Source organism: Barbus barbus (assembly GCF_936440315.1).
Source record: "Barbus barbus genome assembly, chromosome: 50".
Taxonomy (NCBI): Eukaryota; Metazoa; Chordata; class Actinopteri; order Cypriniformes; family Cyprinidae; genus Barbus; species Barbus barbus.
Window position 1 is genome coordinate 14,379,968 of NC_136728.1, and position 18,686 is coordinate 14,398,653.

At 39.0% G+C, this 18,686-nt stretch overlaps 2 protein-coding genes across 2 annotated transcripts in view; one reads left to right on the forward strand and one right to left on the reverse strand.

Moving 5' to 3' along the window:
* Nucleotides 1–7,972, reverse strand: part of LOC306868431 (E3 ubiquitin-protein ligase znrf1-like) — a 34,156-nt gene extending 26,184 nt beyond the window's left edge. The window contains exon 1 of the mRNA XM_079414590.1: nt 7,153–7,972. Coding sequence (XP_079270716.1) covers nt 7,153–7,540 — 388 coding nt within the window. The 5' untranslated portion in view covers nt 7,541–7,972. The remainder of the gene's footprint in view (nt 1–7,152) is intronic.
* Nucleotides 7,973–9,936: 1,964 nt separating this feature from the next.
* LOC306867943 (DNA replication complex GINS protein PSF3-like) lies at nt 9,937–13,045 on the forward strand. The gene is made up of 3 exons (XM_079413897.1): nt 9,937–10,245; nt 11,635–11,868; nt 12,640–13,045. Exons 1-3 carry the CDS (start codon nt 10,075–10,077, stop codon nt 12,868–12,870), a joined length of 636 nt encoding a protein of 211 aa, XP_079270023.1. The 5' UTR covers nt 9,937–10,074; the 3' UTR covers nt 12,871–13,045.
* The last annotated feature ends 5,641 nt before the right edge of the window (nt 13,046–18,686 follow it).

An 18,686-nucleotide genomic window follows, 5' to 3' on the forward strand; every position in this document is an offset into this window, starting at 1 on the left:
ATAACTGACAATAATCTTTATCAGTCTTATCACTATGTAAAATATACTGTAAGAAGGTTACAAGACACAAATGCATTTAAATGTAAAGTGTAGAGAGATATAGCGCATAAAAGAGAGCAAAAGCGGCAACAAAAACAAATCAATATTGCATGTTGTTTTCACCGCTTATCAGCTCTCAAAGAACGCTGTTTACAAGGAGGCTTATTGTGTCTCGACATCAGCGGCGGCCATCGGAGGGCCATCTGAATCACAGCCTCCGACGCTCCTGAATGGAACGGCCAGGATGCCCATACATGGGCGTAACGTGTTCACATGACATCAGAACGAACTCTCCTCAACTAGTTTCAACTTATTACCTTCAGTCGGAAAAGAACAGCTGTTTCCATGGCAACAGCAGAACCAGAGGGAGGTAATGACATGGAGTGTGTGTGTGTGTGGTTATAGATGCAGACATACTGTTTTCCTCTGTAAACTTCCTGATTACAGGATGTTGTTTTGGCCCTTGAGAGAAATGACGGGGGTATATTTTTCTCGTCACTAGCGTGCGAACGATCACGTAACAATGTGTAAGGTCTCAAAAGACAAGGAAGTGAGCACACAATGGCGAAAAACTACATCGCAAAAAGTCCCTTGGGCGACACAGGCCGCCCTTGTGCTTGTCACAGGTTTATCTTTAGCTGGTCTCCACTGTATAATGGCAAGGTTTGGTCGCCGCTCCATGGAAACTGTTGTCACGGCCTTCTAATTGGCCGGTTGTTTGCACTAGCGGCTTCTCCTTCATTGAAGGAGCTCTGGCAGCTGTCATTCACAGGAGCCGCTACATGCAGGAAGTGTGAGTGACGGGGCGGGGGGAAATGTCTCTCTGTTTCTTGCGCTCGCTCTCCCTCCCTCTGGGTCTCGGTGAAATGAGTGTGCGAGTGTTGTGGGGGTGGCAGGCTTGTTGAGGCTGCATGTAAGACTGCAGCCTGAAAACAGCGGTGGCAAGCGACAGGGTTGTCACAGCAACAGCTGACCTCCTTCAACTCTGTGGTGTGTAGCTGCCTTCCGATTCACAGGGGCCCTACGCAGTGTACACTGCTCCCTGTGCACTGAGAAGGGGATATGGCAATGGCAATGTCATTAAACTTGAGTAACCATTTTACTTCAGCAGAAAAGGGGTTGAGTATGATGCCAGATATATATATATGAAGTGTTCATTTGCAAAAACATTTTTAACAATTTTCAAAATTCATGTTTTTTTCATTGTGCATTCCAACTAATCTCAATCATTAGGTTACTGCATTTAGGTTATTTTGATTAGGTTAAAAAAAAAAATACAGCTAACTAACACAATGATAACAGAATAACCTAACATAAATGAGAACACAAAAACATGATAACAATAAAAAAGATGATTTTTGAAAATGTATCTGTTTTTGCAAATAATATACTATATAAAAATAAAAAGTGTTAATTACATAAAAATCATAATTTATTTAGCATTAGCATATTCAATATAATATTTCCCATTATTTTATATTATATCAATATACGGAATACCTTGCATAATTTAAATTACTATTTAAATTTAGACCCTCTAAATCTAGCAAACTATTTTTTCAAATCACACAAATTCAATTTAAAAAAGTTTATTTACATTACGACATTCAGTATTTAAACATGGTACAAAATTATTTACTCAAAACCCCTCATTTTAGCTCATCCCCCACATTTTTTCACTCAACATGGCTGAATATCCCGTGAAGTCAACTTCAGAGACACTACCAGGCGATTGGAACACATCCTGTATATCTGTGCATACGTGCGTGTCTGATTTTGTTTTTGGGACTCATGTGTGTCTTCCTTTTGTGTCAGTAAGATGCTGCGCATGTGTATGTACATCTGTGTCTTTGCATAAATGTATTACACCCTGAGCTAAGAGAGAGAGAGAGAGAGAGACCAGTGAAGCAAAGAAAAGCAGAAATAATTTGAGAGAGTGACCTATATTTCTTGAATCCTGCTGCCAGACAGATAAGCACAGATGTTCCACAATCCCAACATTCCTAAAAGACTTGCCACTAAAACCAGCACTGTAACACTTGGTTGTAATTTCGGTTGTAATTAATGCAAAATGTTGATGTTGACTTAAATTGTCATCTTTCATTGATATGAGGGCTGCTTTAAAAGTGGCAATCATGCAGCCAAGGCCAAGTGAATGATTACTCAGTTTTCTAATGGGTGAGCAATAATGATTAAACAGAGCACTTTTAGCAGAGCGATTACTGTTGCTTTTAATCTGCTTGTGTGCAGCAAACAGGTGAGTTGACCAGCCTTCAACACAAACTCTACAGCTTTAACATGGACGGACCAGCTTTGAAATAAGCAAACTAGCTACAGTATGTGAAGACTGCCATGACAGCACAGAATGGAATTCATAATTTTGACAAAAAATATCAGCAAGACATACCACTTTCTAATTGGAAATTAAACACTGCTACTCACACAATGAGCCTATAATTATTCTGAAAACTTCCTCTCAAAAACAACTATCAATGAGTCAACTTTAAATCACCAGTGCTTACTCTTTAAATAAAGGCAATTATTGATGATTAGTGGTGCTTGTTAAGAAAAACATCACAACTACGATTGCTCATACTTATTTTCCAGCCCATAACTCACCCCACACATCTGTGTTACGAACATGAATGACATCTCAAGTCGTGCGGCTTGTTGAGGAGAGGTGTGCTACTTTTCTAAGAAATCATATTCTCCTGGCAGGCAATAAAAAATCATGTATCATAGGATCAGAATATCAAATGAACTTGAGAACATAATAACATCCTAGCAATGCCCTAGCAACCACCTAGAACACATTAGCAACCATTTAGAACATCTTACCAACAACCTATATAAAATATATATTTCCTATATATTAACAATCAATATATTAAATGACTTATTGCATATTGAAAATATACTGAATAATATAATGTGTTAATATATTACAATATACTGAAAAATACTTAAGGAATTGCAACTTTTCATATATTGAAAAATATGTGACAATATATTTATATATCGTAATCTGAAATTTTATATTCAATAATATCCTTCATATATAGATGTGCATGTAATAAAATATGGTACTATGTGTGTGTAAACATATTTGAACATACTAGGGATGCCACAATTCTCAATATAATATTGAACCGTTCGGTACGACATCCACGGTTCAATACGCGCTTGTGAATTGCGGTTTTTTCGGTTTTACATTTAAATAATTTACGTGCGTTTTTATTTCTCTCCGAATTGACTGTTTGTGTGTGCCTGTAAGTCTACGAGCTGAGATGAGGAAACTCCTTCCCGCGAGTAAATATTCAATCACTATTCTCTAAAGTTAGGGGGCGCTTATAACCATCATTCCACACTTTAACATGGCGAGCGGCGGTGAAGTGAGGCTACGAGGAAGTGTCGGCGTCTTTCAAATCCGCGGTGTGGAGACATGTCGGTTTTGCCGTTGAGTATAATGCCAAGGAAGAAAAAACGGTGAACAAAAAAATGACTGTGTGCAAGCATTGTTTTACACGTATAGCCTACTCAAACGGAAATACTTCCAACTGTTAAGTTTAATTAAGATGGTTTATTTATGTTTACTGAAGTACAAATTTATTTGAAATGGTCAATTTATGTTTATTAACTTCACATGTATGTTTATTTTCAAAATGTAGGAATTTATGTGTTCCCCAGTTTGTACATGGGCTACCAGCAGCTCTAAGATTTCAGTGTTAATTTTTTTTATTATACAATACACTAGGAACTAGTGTACTTTTCTTGGCTTTTAAGTAAAATAAAGGAGTATTGCAATAAATCGTTTTTATTTTTTTCTCCTTAACCTCTTACTGTTCCTATTGCCTAAGCATAGAATAACAAAAAAAACACTTATGTGTCAAGCCATCAGAACCGAACCGAACCGAAAACCGTGTTAAAAAACCGAGGTATGTATTGAACCGTAGGCTAACTGTATTGTTGCATCCCTAGAACATACATATACCATGTATATTCACATTTATATGGCAACATGTATCTACAATATGTACTCAGTTATGAGGAAAATATATATTGTGATAATATATCCATGTATTTTTATTTACATAAAGTACTCAGTTCAATTAATTTGTAAATGGCAAATCAAATTTTCCACCCACCATATTGACTTTAACAACTTTTTTCTTTAACAAATCCTCAATTAAAAAAATAAAAATATTCAGTTAAGCTTTCAGCTATTGTACTTATACAATCACACATATTTTAATCTATCAAATGTGTAATGTGAGATAAAATGTGTTCAGTTTATTACAGTTTTATTTAAAACCAAGCATTAAATTCTTAAGAAACTAATTGTTTAATAAAGCTATTACATGTAAATATGTAGTGCAGTTTTTGTCTTCATTGCTACAGTATATATGTATTTTTATATGTACATCATGAACATATTGAAGTATATTGAAAAATGTAAGCACTAGTTTCCGATATATAGAAATGTATTTAATATATTGCATTATATTTTTTTCAGAAAATCATAGTGTGCTTGTGAGTTTTGCACAACTAGCATAACTTTCTTTTTCAGATACATATTGTTTGTTTTTCACAGATTTGATCAATTTTCCATTTAGAAAAAAATATCATTGACCTTATTGTGAACCATTATTTTTTTTGACCTCATGCTTTTTAACAAAAAATACCAGAATACTCTAATTATTTAGTCTGCATAAATATCACCCCTTTCTTACAATCGATTGCATGTTCACATTAAGATCTGCCTCCATCCAATCAACAACCAGTGGATTGAATCCTATCCCTTCCCTATTTATTTGTTCCTTTTTTTTAGTAATCCATTCACTTGGATGTACATAACAATATAGAATTGCAAATGAAAATTTAATGAACAGAAAGAAAGAAAGAACGCTGACTCCACCTCACCAAAGATGGTCAATGGTAATGCAGTTACTGTAAATATCATGAAGTTTGACACAGGAGATAAATGAATAAAGGAGGTAGGCTTAAAGTTCTCTACAATGTGTTGCAAGTAGGCCAGCCACTCGTGTAAACAAAACTTCTGTTTGCCTAGTGAGAATAAACAGAATTTACTTGTAAGACACTGATTGAATCCAGGCTCATTCATAGAGCCTGTAGGGGGTTGATAGCTCTACGGATAATATAAGCTTACCGCTTATCAAATCTATACAGTTAATATTTTTCCTGAAATAGTCCAAAAACAAAACTGTAAACCATAAATGTGCAGTCGATTATTAAAGGTGAGGTTTCTGTGCCACTGGCTGAAAAGAATTGCAAAAATAATGAGTGCCAAACAGGTTTCCTGAACACTCCCCCATCTGCCAATGGCCAGCCAAACAGATTGCTTCTAGTATGCTCAAACCAACAGATTACTGTCTTAAAGGACTTGTATAGAATAAATATGTACCTTTTGAGTATACTGGTTGTGAAGGACACAACCAGTATACTAGGACATTATTACAAAATAGAGTAAAAAAAGAATGAATGTTTTTTTAACAAATGCAATTGGTTACAGTACAGTATATACTTACAGTATGACTTATTTCTGTGGAACACAAAAGAAGATATTTTGAAGGATGATTTTGATTTTGACACTGTATTAATAGAAAACCCTAATGATCTGCTTTTGTGGTTTACAGACGAAAGAAATGCATACAGGTTTGGAACAACATGAGGGTGAGTAAAAGATTACAAACTCTTTAAAAGAGGAAAATAAAATTGCAGTAAATGTATTCACATTTCTGCAGCTTTAAATGATAGATAAACTGGGTTGATATGAGTGGTATGTTTAAGTCAGTGTTTCAAATGAGTCATTTCATTAAATGTTTGACATGAGAATATACCTATTTACTAAGTCTTACTTTCAAACACAGGGGAACAGGCAGAACTTTTCCAAGAACCATTTCCCCTCATGATCCCTGAGCCTCACCCTTCAGAAAGGCACCTGACCTCTCTTGTGTTCACGGTGACATTCATTAACTCACAGTAGCAACCTGGCAACCTGTTGGGTGATCACTGTTTAGAAGCCAAATCACACGCCATGACATTCAACTTGAACGCCTCACCTGTTAACATGAGCTACGTTAGCCTGAAAATGAGGGAAACCTCATTTGGTGTCAGTGAATAACCTTTAAGGGAAAATGGAGTCAAATTGTTTACATCTGGCAGGTTTCCTCTGGAGGCCACATTTGGGGCTAGCTTAATGAGCACCAAGAGACTGAGGCTGGAAGACATCAGAGAGCTCAGGCCTTGACAAGCCTAGGTGTTTCAGTCGTGAATGAATCCATGTGCTGACTCATATTTCTGTCTCTTCCTTTAGAGGCAAGGGACTGTCTAGGAGGACTGATATTGCAAGAATATGTAGCTTTCGAGTACTGGCTGTGATGGACCATTTTATTGGTTGAAACTACTGTATGAAGCACTAAATGAGTCAACAAAGAATGAGTCATTTCAATGGGAATGAACTCAATGAGTCGTGAAAGTTAGGGTGCATCTATTATGTTTATTTATGCTGATAAACTGACTGTTGTTCGCTTAATTTGTCAAGCGAGTTAATGTCGATTTCACTGAGAAGAGGATGGTGGAAATGATCTATGAATATATTGACTTATAATCATCCGTAGTTAAAATAATGTACTTAATGCAACTCTAATGGAGGTCAAACTTAACGTTTTTTAACGAATCGGATCAATAATTGATTCAGTGACTTGCTCGCACAAACAAAAAATAAATAAACTTGATGGTCGCCACCTACTGACATAACGATGCAGAAAGAGTCGCTAAACAAACCAGCAAATAAATATTTTAAGTGAAGCGATTCAAAAGATTCGAGTCACTGTAATGAAACAAAATCCCCAGTCACAGAGACACTAAGCGGATAATAACCATTGAGCCCCCCTCCCTTTGTAATCATAGGCTAATTGTCCCAGTAAGATTTGGCAACCTGGCTTATTAACGTCGAGTCCAGCTGTTGGTCAGACGGGTCTCCCGCCGGCGCAGCAGCGTGCCCTCGAGAGATATTCCGTGTTACATGCGGTGGCATCGATGTCGCTTTGTGCCACTGCGCCCTGTTTATGCGGAGTTTGAGTTATCACTTACCGCTATGGGCGCTAAACCATCGGGGCGCGATGTGCAGGGGCAACGTGTCTGCCAACGACGCCCGGGATCCCAGGTAAAGCATACCGTCCGTGTGGTGCCCGCCGCCCGTTTCTTGGTATCCATTCCCGTTATGAGCGGGATCCGTGCCAGACCCCCCTCCGGCTCTGCCCGAGTCTGTTCCTCTGGGGGTGTAAAACCCGAAGGGCACCGTGGCGCTGTGATCTATGCCCATCCCCGCCACGGAGCTCACCGAGCGGCTGCGCAGTCCCATCGTGCCCCCTGGCCGGTAGTGTCCGAAGTGGGCCGAGGGTGGCACCGCGCTGTCATCCGTCGAGACACCGGGAAAAGCTCCCCGGGGCCGCCCCGCCGTGCTCTGTTTGCCCCCCATCCAAAAGTATCCGCTAAAATGGGTGGGGGTGTCGCGGAAAGGGTTCTGCGGCGCTTCTCGAGCCTCCTTCAAACAAGCGACCAAAACAAGCGATCAAGTCTGACTAAAACAGCTGTGTCTCGCAGACGCAACAGCCCATTTTCCTGGTCGAATCATGGACCTAAAGTCTCAATAAGCACCTTAGGGAACAAGGGGGTGATAATAAAGCCGTTCGCGAGAGCAAAAACGCAACACGTCTTATAAGCAACTGACAGGACAGCCTGCCCAAAATCACCAGGCGCAACAACACATCCGCAGTACTTTGAATGCAAAAGCTCTCTCTTATTCAGAGAGGACTGACTCGAAATACACCAGCCATGATACCCGTCCAGTGTATCTGTCCAGAGGTCCGCTCGTCCTCCCTCCGTCTGCCTGGAGATGGGTTCAGCTTGTGCCGCCGCTGCTGAGAGACAATAGAGGCGGGTACTGCGCATACGCGGATTAACACTGGCGAGATGTGCTGTAAACGCGAGCATGGATTTACAATACCTAGCCCAAACAATCAATTATTAAGAAGTGTCCTTTCTTTTTTTTACGCAGACAACGTCTCCAACAGCCGCTTGGTGATCTGGTGTTAAAGGAGGACAGAGATGTGACCCAGTAACGTTGCCATAATGAAGTTAACAGAAGCGGCAGACATGATTTAATTTTGGTAGCCTACTCCTCATGTTTTCATTTGCAACCTTTCAGTCGGAGGCCTAATAAATGCTTGAGTTGCTATCTAGAGGAAAATGATAGTATTTCATCTCCATAATGGGGCCAAAAATGCGAGTGTAGGTGAGCAAGCCATGAAATTTGGGGGCCTTTTGAGAGTTACAGAGTTTAAAGATCAGAAACTGATATGTGCATAATTTCCTCTTTCAGTTTGCAGTTTCAAAGTACTTTAATGGCATAAATGTTTGACAAATCATTGATTCACACACAATAATAAACAGGAAAAAGTCAATAGAAAGTTGGAAAAAAATTGTTTGTATGTGTGTATATATATATAGTGTGTATACACACACACACACACACAAATATAAGGCATGCTGTTAAATGCAATATACAATCAAATAATAAGCGATACAATCAAATAAACTTTCAGTAAGACAAAGCATCTATCTTTGCATTTCTTCTCATCGCTTGCAGTAAATCAATATATTATGCTTATTAATATTTCTGCATTCATAAATGATGTATGGACCACATCACTAATATCAGTGTGCGTTGCATAAAACCTAAATCTTTTAGAGACATGCTCTTGTAACCAGGACCATAACAACCATAGACAGTGATATAAATTATTACATTACAGGCTTTTTAAAATTAACAAAGTACATGATTATTATATTATTTCCTACCGCCTGCCTATCTCACAATACAACAACATTTTAGTCAAAGTATAATGTGTTCAGGGCATTGAGCAATGTCACTGAGGACCATTTTGAGAATATAATTTATGGGTAATCTTAGGATAGCCTAAATAAAACCATAATTGATGTCTATAAAGAGATGACATAAAACAGAGTACTGAGTCTGTTCTGTAAATTTAACTGTGACCTTTATTACTGCAATACTGTCTTTTCTCTTTAAAAGAAGACCTGGTATCGCCTCTTCATTAACTTATTTTTCATATATTTATGCCATAAACCAAAGTGGATTTGAGTATATAATGGCATTTGTATGAAGATGAAAAGCACACAGTTGTGAGGCAGTCCAGTTAGAGATAATATATTACCAGAGGTCTTCAGACAGAATTATTCAAGAACAGAAACTGACTTGCAGTTGCAAGAACTTCAAAGTTTCAAAAGTTTTAAAAGTGTCTGCTTATATTGTGTTGTAAACCACTTTTGAATTTACAACATACTAATAAGATGTTTATATTGTAAGTTTGTTTAATGACAGGCCACTGGCAAACTAATGCTATGTTTAGATGAGACTATTCTTGTAATGATTTCCAGTTTTGTCAGACAGTAGTAATCACTGCAATTACAGACTGTTTGGTAAAATAAAGAAATAGCGACATCTGATGGACAAAGTGATACATGCACACGAAAGATTTATTGATCAGTATTTTTATTACGTTTTAGCTGCACAAACACAATGCAGAAAGTAGTATTAATTATCTTAAATAATATTAAATATCTTAATTTAAATACTTTTTCCTTATTTGATTTATTTTCTAAAAATAACGTTTTTATGTTCTAATAAAATAAGTACAGCAGCCAACCAAACTACTGTAGTTGTTTTTTCTTTTTTACTGACCTAGTTTTTTCTCTTTAGCACGTTTTAAAGTATAAGTTTGCTGTAAATCAAAGAGGATTTGAGTTGCTGTCTGTCTTCATCGCTCTGTTATTGACTGCTCGCGTCTGTTCGATGCTCCTCGTGCTCGATGCTCTATTGCTTCTCATTTGAAGTTGCGCGCCAAATGCTGCCTACAGTGCTGTTGTTTTGACATGTTCCTGTTTATTTTTTTACTGTATTTTAGTTTCGTTTGCTCATAAAGAATAAAAATGGACTCGCAATCCTACACGCCAGTTCCCCCGGGGATTGGAATGGAGGAGAATTTCTTTTCTCTCGATGATATTATACTTTCTCACGAGCGCGTGCCGTGCAGGACTGAGAGCGCGTTCCCGCGACTCGGGTTCCTCGAGAAGTCCAGCGAGACACGCGACATACCAGAGGTACATTATCATTAATGTTTGTTTTTTAACTGTTGTAAAATGATTTAATACCTTTTGGAGTACTTTTGTGTACAATGAGTTGAAAGTAAGGTAGTTTGTTAAATCAAGGCTTTTCAAATGTTATTGTTGTTGAAGATTGACAGATCTTCAATATCAGATGTTCATTTTTCGTTTAACAGAAGTACTGTTTTGTTACAAGTGAGACAAAAAAGCATGCCAGATAAATATCTCGTGCATTTTTATTTGGGTCGTCATTTGCAACCAAGCTGTAAATTCCTCATTTCCTCAAAAGTTGTGCAAAATTGTGAAAATATTATATCTGTTTAATGTGCATAAAATGCTAACTATGAAGTTAGCCTTAACATGACAAAAGGACGAGTTGTTTTATTAGCCAAATGTTAATTTGCATAGCTGTCATCTTCACCACAGAATGTTACAAATACAAACGGCACTGTGGAAATATTTATGATATAAATTATATTGTTAACACTAATATTGGAACTGAAATAGTCAGTTTGCTGTTGATGTTTGTTGGACAGTGTTGCATGGATAGAAAGTTCTTTGCATTCTCATTAAATATAAGTAGGGTCTCCATTAGATTCCAAAAATGTACCCAAATTTACTGGAAATTTTCCACCTTTTTGCAACCCTAAATATAAGTCCCTAACCACGACATATTTGTGTGGTGGTTTAATGTTAAGTTCATATGCCACAGCCATATCACCTTGCAGCCCAAGACCGGTTGCCCACTGAAGCTAAGCAGGGTTGAGCCTGGTCAGTACCTGGATGGGAGACCGCCAGGTAAACTAGGTTGCTGTTGGAAGAGGTGTTAGTGAGGCCAGCAGGGGGTGCTCACCCTGTGGTCTGTGTGGGTCCTAACGCCCCGGTATAATGACGGGGACACTATACTGTCAAAAAGCACTGTCTTTTGGATGAGACGTTAAACCGAGGTCCTGACTCTCTCTGGTCATTAAAAATCCCATGGCACTTCTCGTAAAGAGTAGGGGTGTAACCCCGGTGTCCTGGCCAAATTCCCTCTACTGGCCCTTGTCTATCATGGCCTCCTAATAATCCCCATCCACTTGATTGGCTCTTTGACTCTCTCTCCTCTCCACCTGTAGCTGGTGTGTGGTGAGCGCACTGGCGCCGTTGTAGTGTGGCTGCCATCTCATCATCCAAGTGGATGCTGCACACTGGTGGTGGTTGAGGAGAGACCCCCCACATGATTGTAAAGCGCTTTGGGTGTACAGCAATACACAATAAAGCGCTATATAAATGCATCATTCATTCATTCATTCATTCATTCATTCATTCATGAGAAACAGGTTCTGTCTTTTGGCACGTATGTTTTGTACCTGATTGATTTGTACTTGTGTTTTTACGTTTCAGGGCACAAAGATGGAGATGCCACTGTGGCTGGCCAAGGGCCTGTATGAAAGGAAGAGGCGAGTGCTGTCCATGGAGCTGCCAAAGGTGTATCGTGAGGGCTGGAGAACAGTGTTCGGGGCGGATCCCACTGTTGTAGACTTGCACAAAATGGGGCCGTATTACTATGGTTTAGGCTCCCAGATGCTACATTTTGACAGCCCAGAAAACCCAGAGATTGCTAACACCATCCTCCAGGTGAGCATGACTAGATAGATCACACAAGATAGGTGAGCATGACTAGATAGATCACACAAGATAGGTGAGCATGACTAGATAGGTAACAAAATACACAATTATGGCTGTAAAACGCCATTAGGGAAAAGTTAACCATAAAAGATATGATGAGTTGTGTTTCAGTTACTATATCCTGTTAGTAATGGGTGGTTAGAAGAAAGCTTGGTGTTTTGCTTCACATGCTGAAATCAATAAAAAAATAACAGGGATGTGTAATAATCCATCTGCTGTTTCGTTCTTCAACCAGTAGAGGGAGCAGTGTGTTTAAAATCATTACTAGTACTGACCAGTTGCTGGGCAGACTGATATGCTAGGTTGAATAGGACATATACTTCTGTAGTGTTCAATCAGTGAACACCATTTAGGCTCTATGATAAGTTCAGGTAAAATTCAGGGCATAATTTAGGGCTTTAAATGTTTGCAGCATAGTTATTAAGGCTGGTAATGTGTATTATTAAAATCAAAGCAACAGGTAGCTTTGAACTTTGAGCAAGAACATGGTTAAATTCTTCTGTCTATAAAATTGCAAGTACAAAATGTTTTTTTTTGTCTTTTAGTTTTAGTCATAAAGTCTACTTATTTCGATCACTTCTACTGCTGTTTTTATTCAAATTTAGTTCTATTTTGCAGCTGAACAGACTTAAATGCATGTCTCTGTCTGTCTCTGCATCCTATATACAGTATATGTATGCCTCCATAAAATCTATATACTGTCCCTATCTCTCTTATCAGACCTTCATTGGTCGTTTCCGCCGGACAATGGACTCTTCCCAGAATGCTTACAATGAAGACACATCAGCGCTGGTGGAGCGCTTGGACTGCTTAGAGAGGAGCTTGTTTAAGGCAGGCCAGAGTGGACTAAACAGTTTCCAACTGTGGGAAAAGGGCCGGTCCTCTCACCTCACTGCCTCTAGTCTAGTTATCAACTACAGAAAGAGGAAAATTACAGACCTGCAGGCCTGAATGTCCAAAAGATTACAAAGAAGGACTTAGAAGACTTTCCTATGAGTGTGTGAGAAAATGGGACACATGCATGTTTGTTATTGAAATTTCTTGTGAACTTTTTACTGTAATATTTTTGTGTATAAACTATATTTCAGTTTGGTATATGGTCAATAAATGAATTTATTCTATTTTCACTCTTTGTTTCTTCTTTGAAACTTCATATAGGTCATTAATTCTTTATTTTTACAAATATGTCTTTTTCCCAGAGATGCGCTTTTTATAAAGCAGTTACAGATTCTTCCATTTATTCATCCTAAAGAGGACTAAACAAGTTTGCATTTATGCTGTCATATAAAGGGTGCTGGTTTCTGATAATCCATGAGCTCTTATATTTAGAATATTGGAGGTGACACTTGAATGCGTCATCAGGTTGTTCGTGACTGTGTGTGTGTGTGAGCAAGGCTTATTTGCATCAGTCAACACAAGGACAAATCAAATCACTGCACGTCTCCACACTTCGGTGCCCCTTTCTCTCCCTTCTTAAAACAAACATCTATCCTTATGATGTTATGTATATTTGAATTGAGAAATCTCTTTTCTCCAAGATCAGATATCAAATGTCTTAGTCTTAGTCTTCATTTTAATGAGCATGTTTTTGAGTCCTAGCTGCTTGTTCATGTGTAAAATGTGGGTCGGCTGATGTGGACGAACTCATCCGTGATTTCAGGATGGAAGTTATTGATATGTCCCTCTGGGATGGTCATATCGACCTTGTTATCTCTCTGCAGCCTCAGCTGAGTTGGCTTGGGTAGGGCAGGAGGGATTTATTGACTTTTTGAAAGGTCTAAACTAAAGAAAAGTCACTCATTGCCCTACAGTTCTCTTGAAGTTACATCATTTGGTGGCTTGATTACAAATGGGGCAATGACCTTATTGAATAACCATACATATTCAGACAGTAAAATAAAAGTTAATGTTTGAAAAGAGTAAATTTCTCTCTCTCTCTCTCTCTCTCCCTCTCTCTCGAATAGTGTTGCATAGTGGTTGAGGGCTACATTAACCAGAAGGCTGATTCAATTCCACAAGGTGAAAGTCATGACTGTTGTGCCCTTGAACAAGGTACTTAGATAGTTTCCCGAGATTTTTCCCTGGCCTTTTAAGAACCCATTCAACATGCTAGAAACTGTATAGCATTAAAACAATTTGAACATCTTAGAAACCACATAGCAACACTACCTATGGGTGAATGCTGCACATTGGTGGTGGTTGAGGAGATTCCCCCTTCCATGTAAAGCGCTTCAAGTACCCAGAAAAACGCTATATAAATGTAACGTATTAGATGTCATTGTATCTATCATTTAAAGATTATTCCCTTCACTACATACAGAGTTAAAAATCTTAGGTTACAGTTCCTTAGCTTCCTAGTGAATGGTGTCAAGTGTTTCACCATGACCCATGCTGGGTCTTCTTGTTATTGCTCAATGAATCACTCCTGACCTGGATTCACAGTGTGGCTTTTCTGGCATGAGCTAGAGATGTACTACTCCTCTTAAGAGTCATGAACATGGAACTGACCCAACTAGTGCCAAATAACCCTGTTAATATTCTGTTTTTGTTAAGAATCCATGGCAGTGGCATTTATAAATAACTGATTTACAGTGCAAGCAAGATATTTCTTAAAGTGCAGACTCTTAGGCTATAATATTTTATGATGTAGACCAGTGTGCAGTGTTAGAAAACGACAGTTCATTACCAAACCAAGGCTTTCACAGAGATTGTATGCAAGCACAAGGTATCTACAGTATCACTCTCTGTAGCAGCATTGCATATTTTGAGTAGACTGTGTGCTAGAACATTTCTTTGTGCATTAAGATTGCATTTCATTAGAATAACACACACAGACTGAAAATCAGAACTTGGGTTCTGATGTGAACCCAAAAAGTTAAACCATTTTTTAAAAAAGCACTCTTTCCACAATCCCTTCCTCTCTCAATAGACCTCTAATTCGTTGCAGAATTATTAATGTTTTTAACTGTATGAGAATCCTGCAAATGATTTCAGATCCCATCTCTCCTCAGCTGACTGTGTTGCATCTCTTTTTAACAGAGTTGAAGGAAAAGTATCCACTAGTTTTCCCATGTCTCTCTTTGAGCTTCTTTTGGCTTCTCTCCTTAGCCGTTCCAGTGAGACGATTTTCAGACCTTCTCGTTTGAAAAGAACAGACACGACTCGGAGGCAAAAGAGTGAGAGATGGAGAGAGAAACAGAGGTGTGAGGATTAGCTGTAGCTAAGCTAACGCCCCCGTGCTGCTCTTCAGATGTGGCTAATCTCTCCCCGACTGGGTTTGCATTCACTCTGAAACACTGGCTCAAACAAGCCTGTGCACTATAGCAGGTGGGAGGTTGAGAACAGTGTTTTATCCCCCCTTTTTAATATTTTTGATGGTGGAACCTGTGGTGGACTTCTTTTTCACAAATGTATTTAGGTTAATGGCATATGGAACATATAATATAGATTTTATTTGTACCACTTGCTGTTGCTTGTTATTAATAATGAACTTATTTACAAAATTGTTACTCATCAGATCTTTTGTAAACATTACAGGTTCAATAATATTTACATATGGTGCGCCTTAATTTTGTATGAGCTGAGTGGTCCAACATGCCCACAGAGTTCTTTATCAGATTTGTTCAGTTTTTTAATTAGGCATTGCCGCAACCCTTAAAACAACCCTTGTGGGAATTCTGCTGATGTTTGATGTCGGAATGGATAGGGTGTTGGAAGACATTGCCCTTTGCTTTCTGAGCTACTTGCAATGCCTCATTCATCTGTTTTGTTTGCAGTATTGCTAACTGCAGAGTGACCTGTCTTTTATAAATAGGCAGAGCGAGTGTTGGATGTGCAATAAATGGTGTCATCTCCTGTGTTTTTATGTCTTTTTGTCTCACCACCTCTCTCTCCTCACCTTGTATTCCATTCTCTCTATCAGTGTAAGGCGATTCCAGTTTGACGGACAAGTGCGTTCAGGCTGATGAGAAAAAAAAACATCCATAAATATCAGAGTCGAGTGACCTGTTCTCCCTCGTTCCTGCTATAATGGAGGGATGAGTCATAGCTCAGCTGTCCATCTCTAGTTTTTTTTTTTTTTTTTTATCTTCATTCGAGTGGCACATCACCACATACAAGAAGCATTGTGTTTCAGACAGAATCCAATTTTATGTGCTGAAACACCGTAGCAACCACATAGCAACAACCTACAGCTTGTGGCAGTGATTTTTTTCATGGGCAACCACAAACTTCAAAGAAAGTTGCATAGTGGCTTTTCACTGTTGTGTCATAGTGGCTTTCACTGTTGTGTCATAGTGGCTTTCACTGTTGTGTCCTTGAACAAGGCCTAAACCTTACAGTAAGTGCATTTCTCACATTACTTCTTTTTTGCAGTTATGTAGTTTGTCAAATAAAATAAGCATTTTTATGTTTCAGACAACATCCAGTTTGAACAGAAAGTATCAGTTATTAAAAAGCAAGTTATGCAGTGGGAAGTCGTGGCCTAATGGTTAGAGAGTCAGACTCGTAATCCAAAGGTTGTGGGTTCGAGTCTCGGGCCGGCAGGGATTGTAGTTGGGGGGAGTGAATGTCCAGCGCTCTCTCCACCCTCAATACCACGACTGAGGTGCCCTTGAGCAAGGCACCGAACCCCTAACTGCTCCCCGGGCGCCGCAGCATAAATGGCTGCCCACTGCTCCGGGTGTGTGTTCACGGTGTGTGTGTGTTCACTGCTGTGTGTGTGCACTTTGGATGGGTTAAATGCAGAGCACGAATTCCGAGTATGGGTCACCATACTTGGCCGTATGTCACTTCACTTCACTTCACTTCACTTCACTTAAGCAGTTATGTCAAATTCTACTGTACGTCACCCTCTAACACTCCTTATTCTGGCCATCTATACTCCAGACGAAGATGCACAATATTGACACTGTCCACATTGCAGCGAGCCAGCTGTGTTGCCTCTGTGATAGCATGTGCCTTGGTTATGTCTTGCTAACCAATGAGCACGTTAAGGTTGTCACATTGGCACAGGTACAGACAACCAAACTTCAGATAAACAAGGACTCAAAACGTGCTTAGCCTATCAACTGTGGTCTACTCTGCTGCCAGGTTTCTCCCAATTCACCACTTAAAACCTGGCTAGTGTCCATCTCCTGTTCTAGACCTTTCCCAAAAAGGCGACTGACCTGATTTCTCTTTATCGCAGAGCTAATATAGGGACAAATAATGGTCAATTAGCCTGCAAGATTGTGAGCCAAGAATGTGTGACTGTCTTTAATTTGCAACAAACAATGAAGCAGGGAGGAATGTATACTATGCTACACTGCTGTGAACAGTATGTGGTGATAACTAGTCCATAATTCCAAATAAAGCTAAACATTATAATTTGGGACTGGTTTGAACTGGTGTATTAGCAAGTTTTAAGTTGAAGAGCAGAAAGCATCCTTCAACCAAGAACATGTGAGACTGCAGAATAATATGAGTTGATTATATGTGACATCTCTCATTCAGTCAACTCAACAAGTGTGCTGAAATCCTGTAGGTTGGCTTTAACATCTCTCTCAAACAATAACAGAAGCTGCCATGGTTGATTCAGTCACCAAATCATATTTCATTTGATTTTATATTGTTAAAATTTAGGAACAGAAGGAACACTAGTGGGTTGGCATGTGCTCCCTTTCCCCCCTTGACTTTTCAACTGTGCCAACAAGATGAGAAAAGTTTATTTAGATTCCTGATTCTGGCTCCATAGTGGGTTATATGGACTTTCCGACAGCAAAAGACCCTCAGAATTGCCAGGGAAAAGTTTTATAGCCATTTCAAAATTGCTGACAATTTCCAGCCAGAAGCTACCGGTTGAGTCAGACTAGCCAGTAACATTTTTCTTGGTACAGCATTAAAGAATATTAAAGACAGTGAGACTGTAGGGGGAAACAAGGCATGGTGCAGTTTTTCCATCCTTTGGATGTGTTAATTAGGATATTGATTTATACGATTCAAGGCTCTTGGCGTCTTGCAGATGACAAGGGATCAGCACACTGTATGTCATCTCCATCAGTATCATCTTCATTGTTAATATTACCACCATCCCAAACATTTATTAATTTGTTTGTGTCTAAAATATGTAGTCAGGCATGCAGCTTCTTCTGAATGACCATTAATTTAAAGTTTTTATTGGCGTAGTTATGGTATCTACCAATAGGACTGGCTAACTGGACCATGTTAACCAGCCTTGAACCTTAGACTGCCTCGGTACATTTAGACTAAGCCAATTTAGCTTTAAAAGTTACAGTAGCAAAAACTGACTAATTCCAAGAGTTAGGGGGAGGGTGAAAAATATGGCTACTTACAGCTGATTTTGGTGCAAGAATCTTTGATTAACATTAGAAGTAGTCTTCAGGGAAAAGTGGAAATTGCTATGAAATAGTACAAAGAAGAAGAAAACTGCTTTGTGCCAACATGTGCATGGGCGTATGTGTCTGTGTCCTCGATTCATGCTGTGATAAGTAAATGTGTGGGTTTGTTATAGCAGTGTTTGGGTGGGTATATGAGTAGGTACTTATAATCTTGGGATTTTAAGTACAGAGTTTATAGTAAAAACTGACTTGATAAAAGCTCATGCTGCCAAATTTGTGCTTTCTCCCTGAAGTGTAAGAATCGTTTGTACAGAGCTGCCACTTGTGGTCTAATTGGACAGCCTTTCATTCTAAGCCTCCAGGCTTTTCTCAATATTCCTGTTTCACTATTTCTTTCTCCTTTCTGTCTCCTTGGTTCCTTCCTTCCTT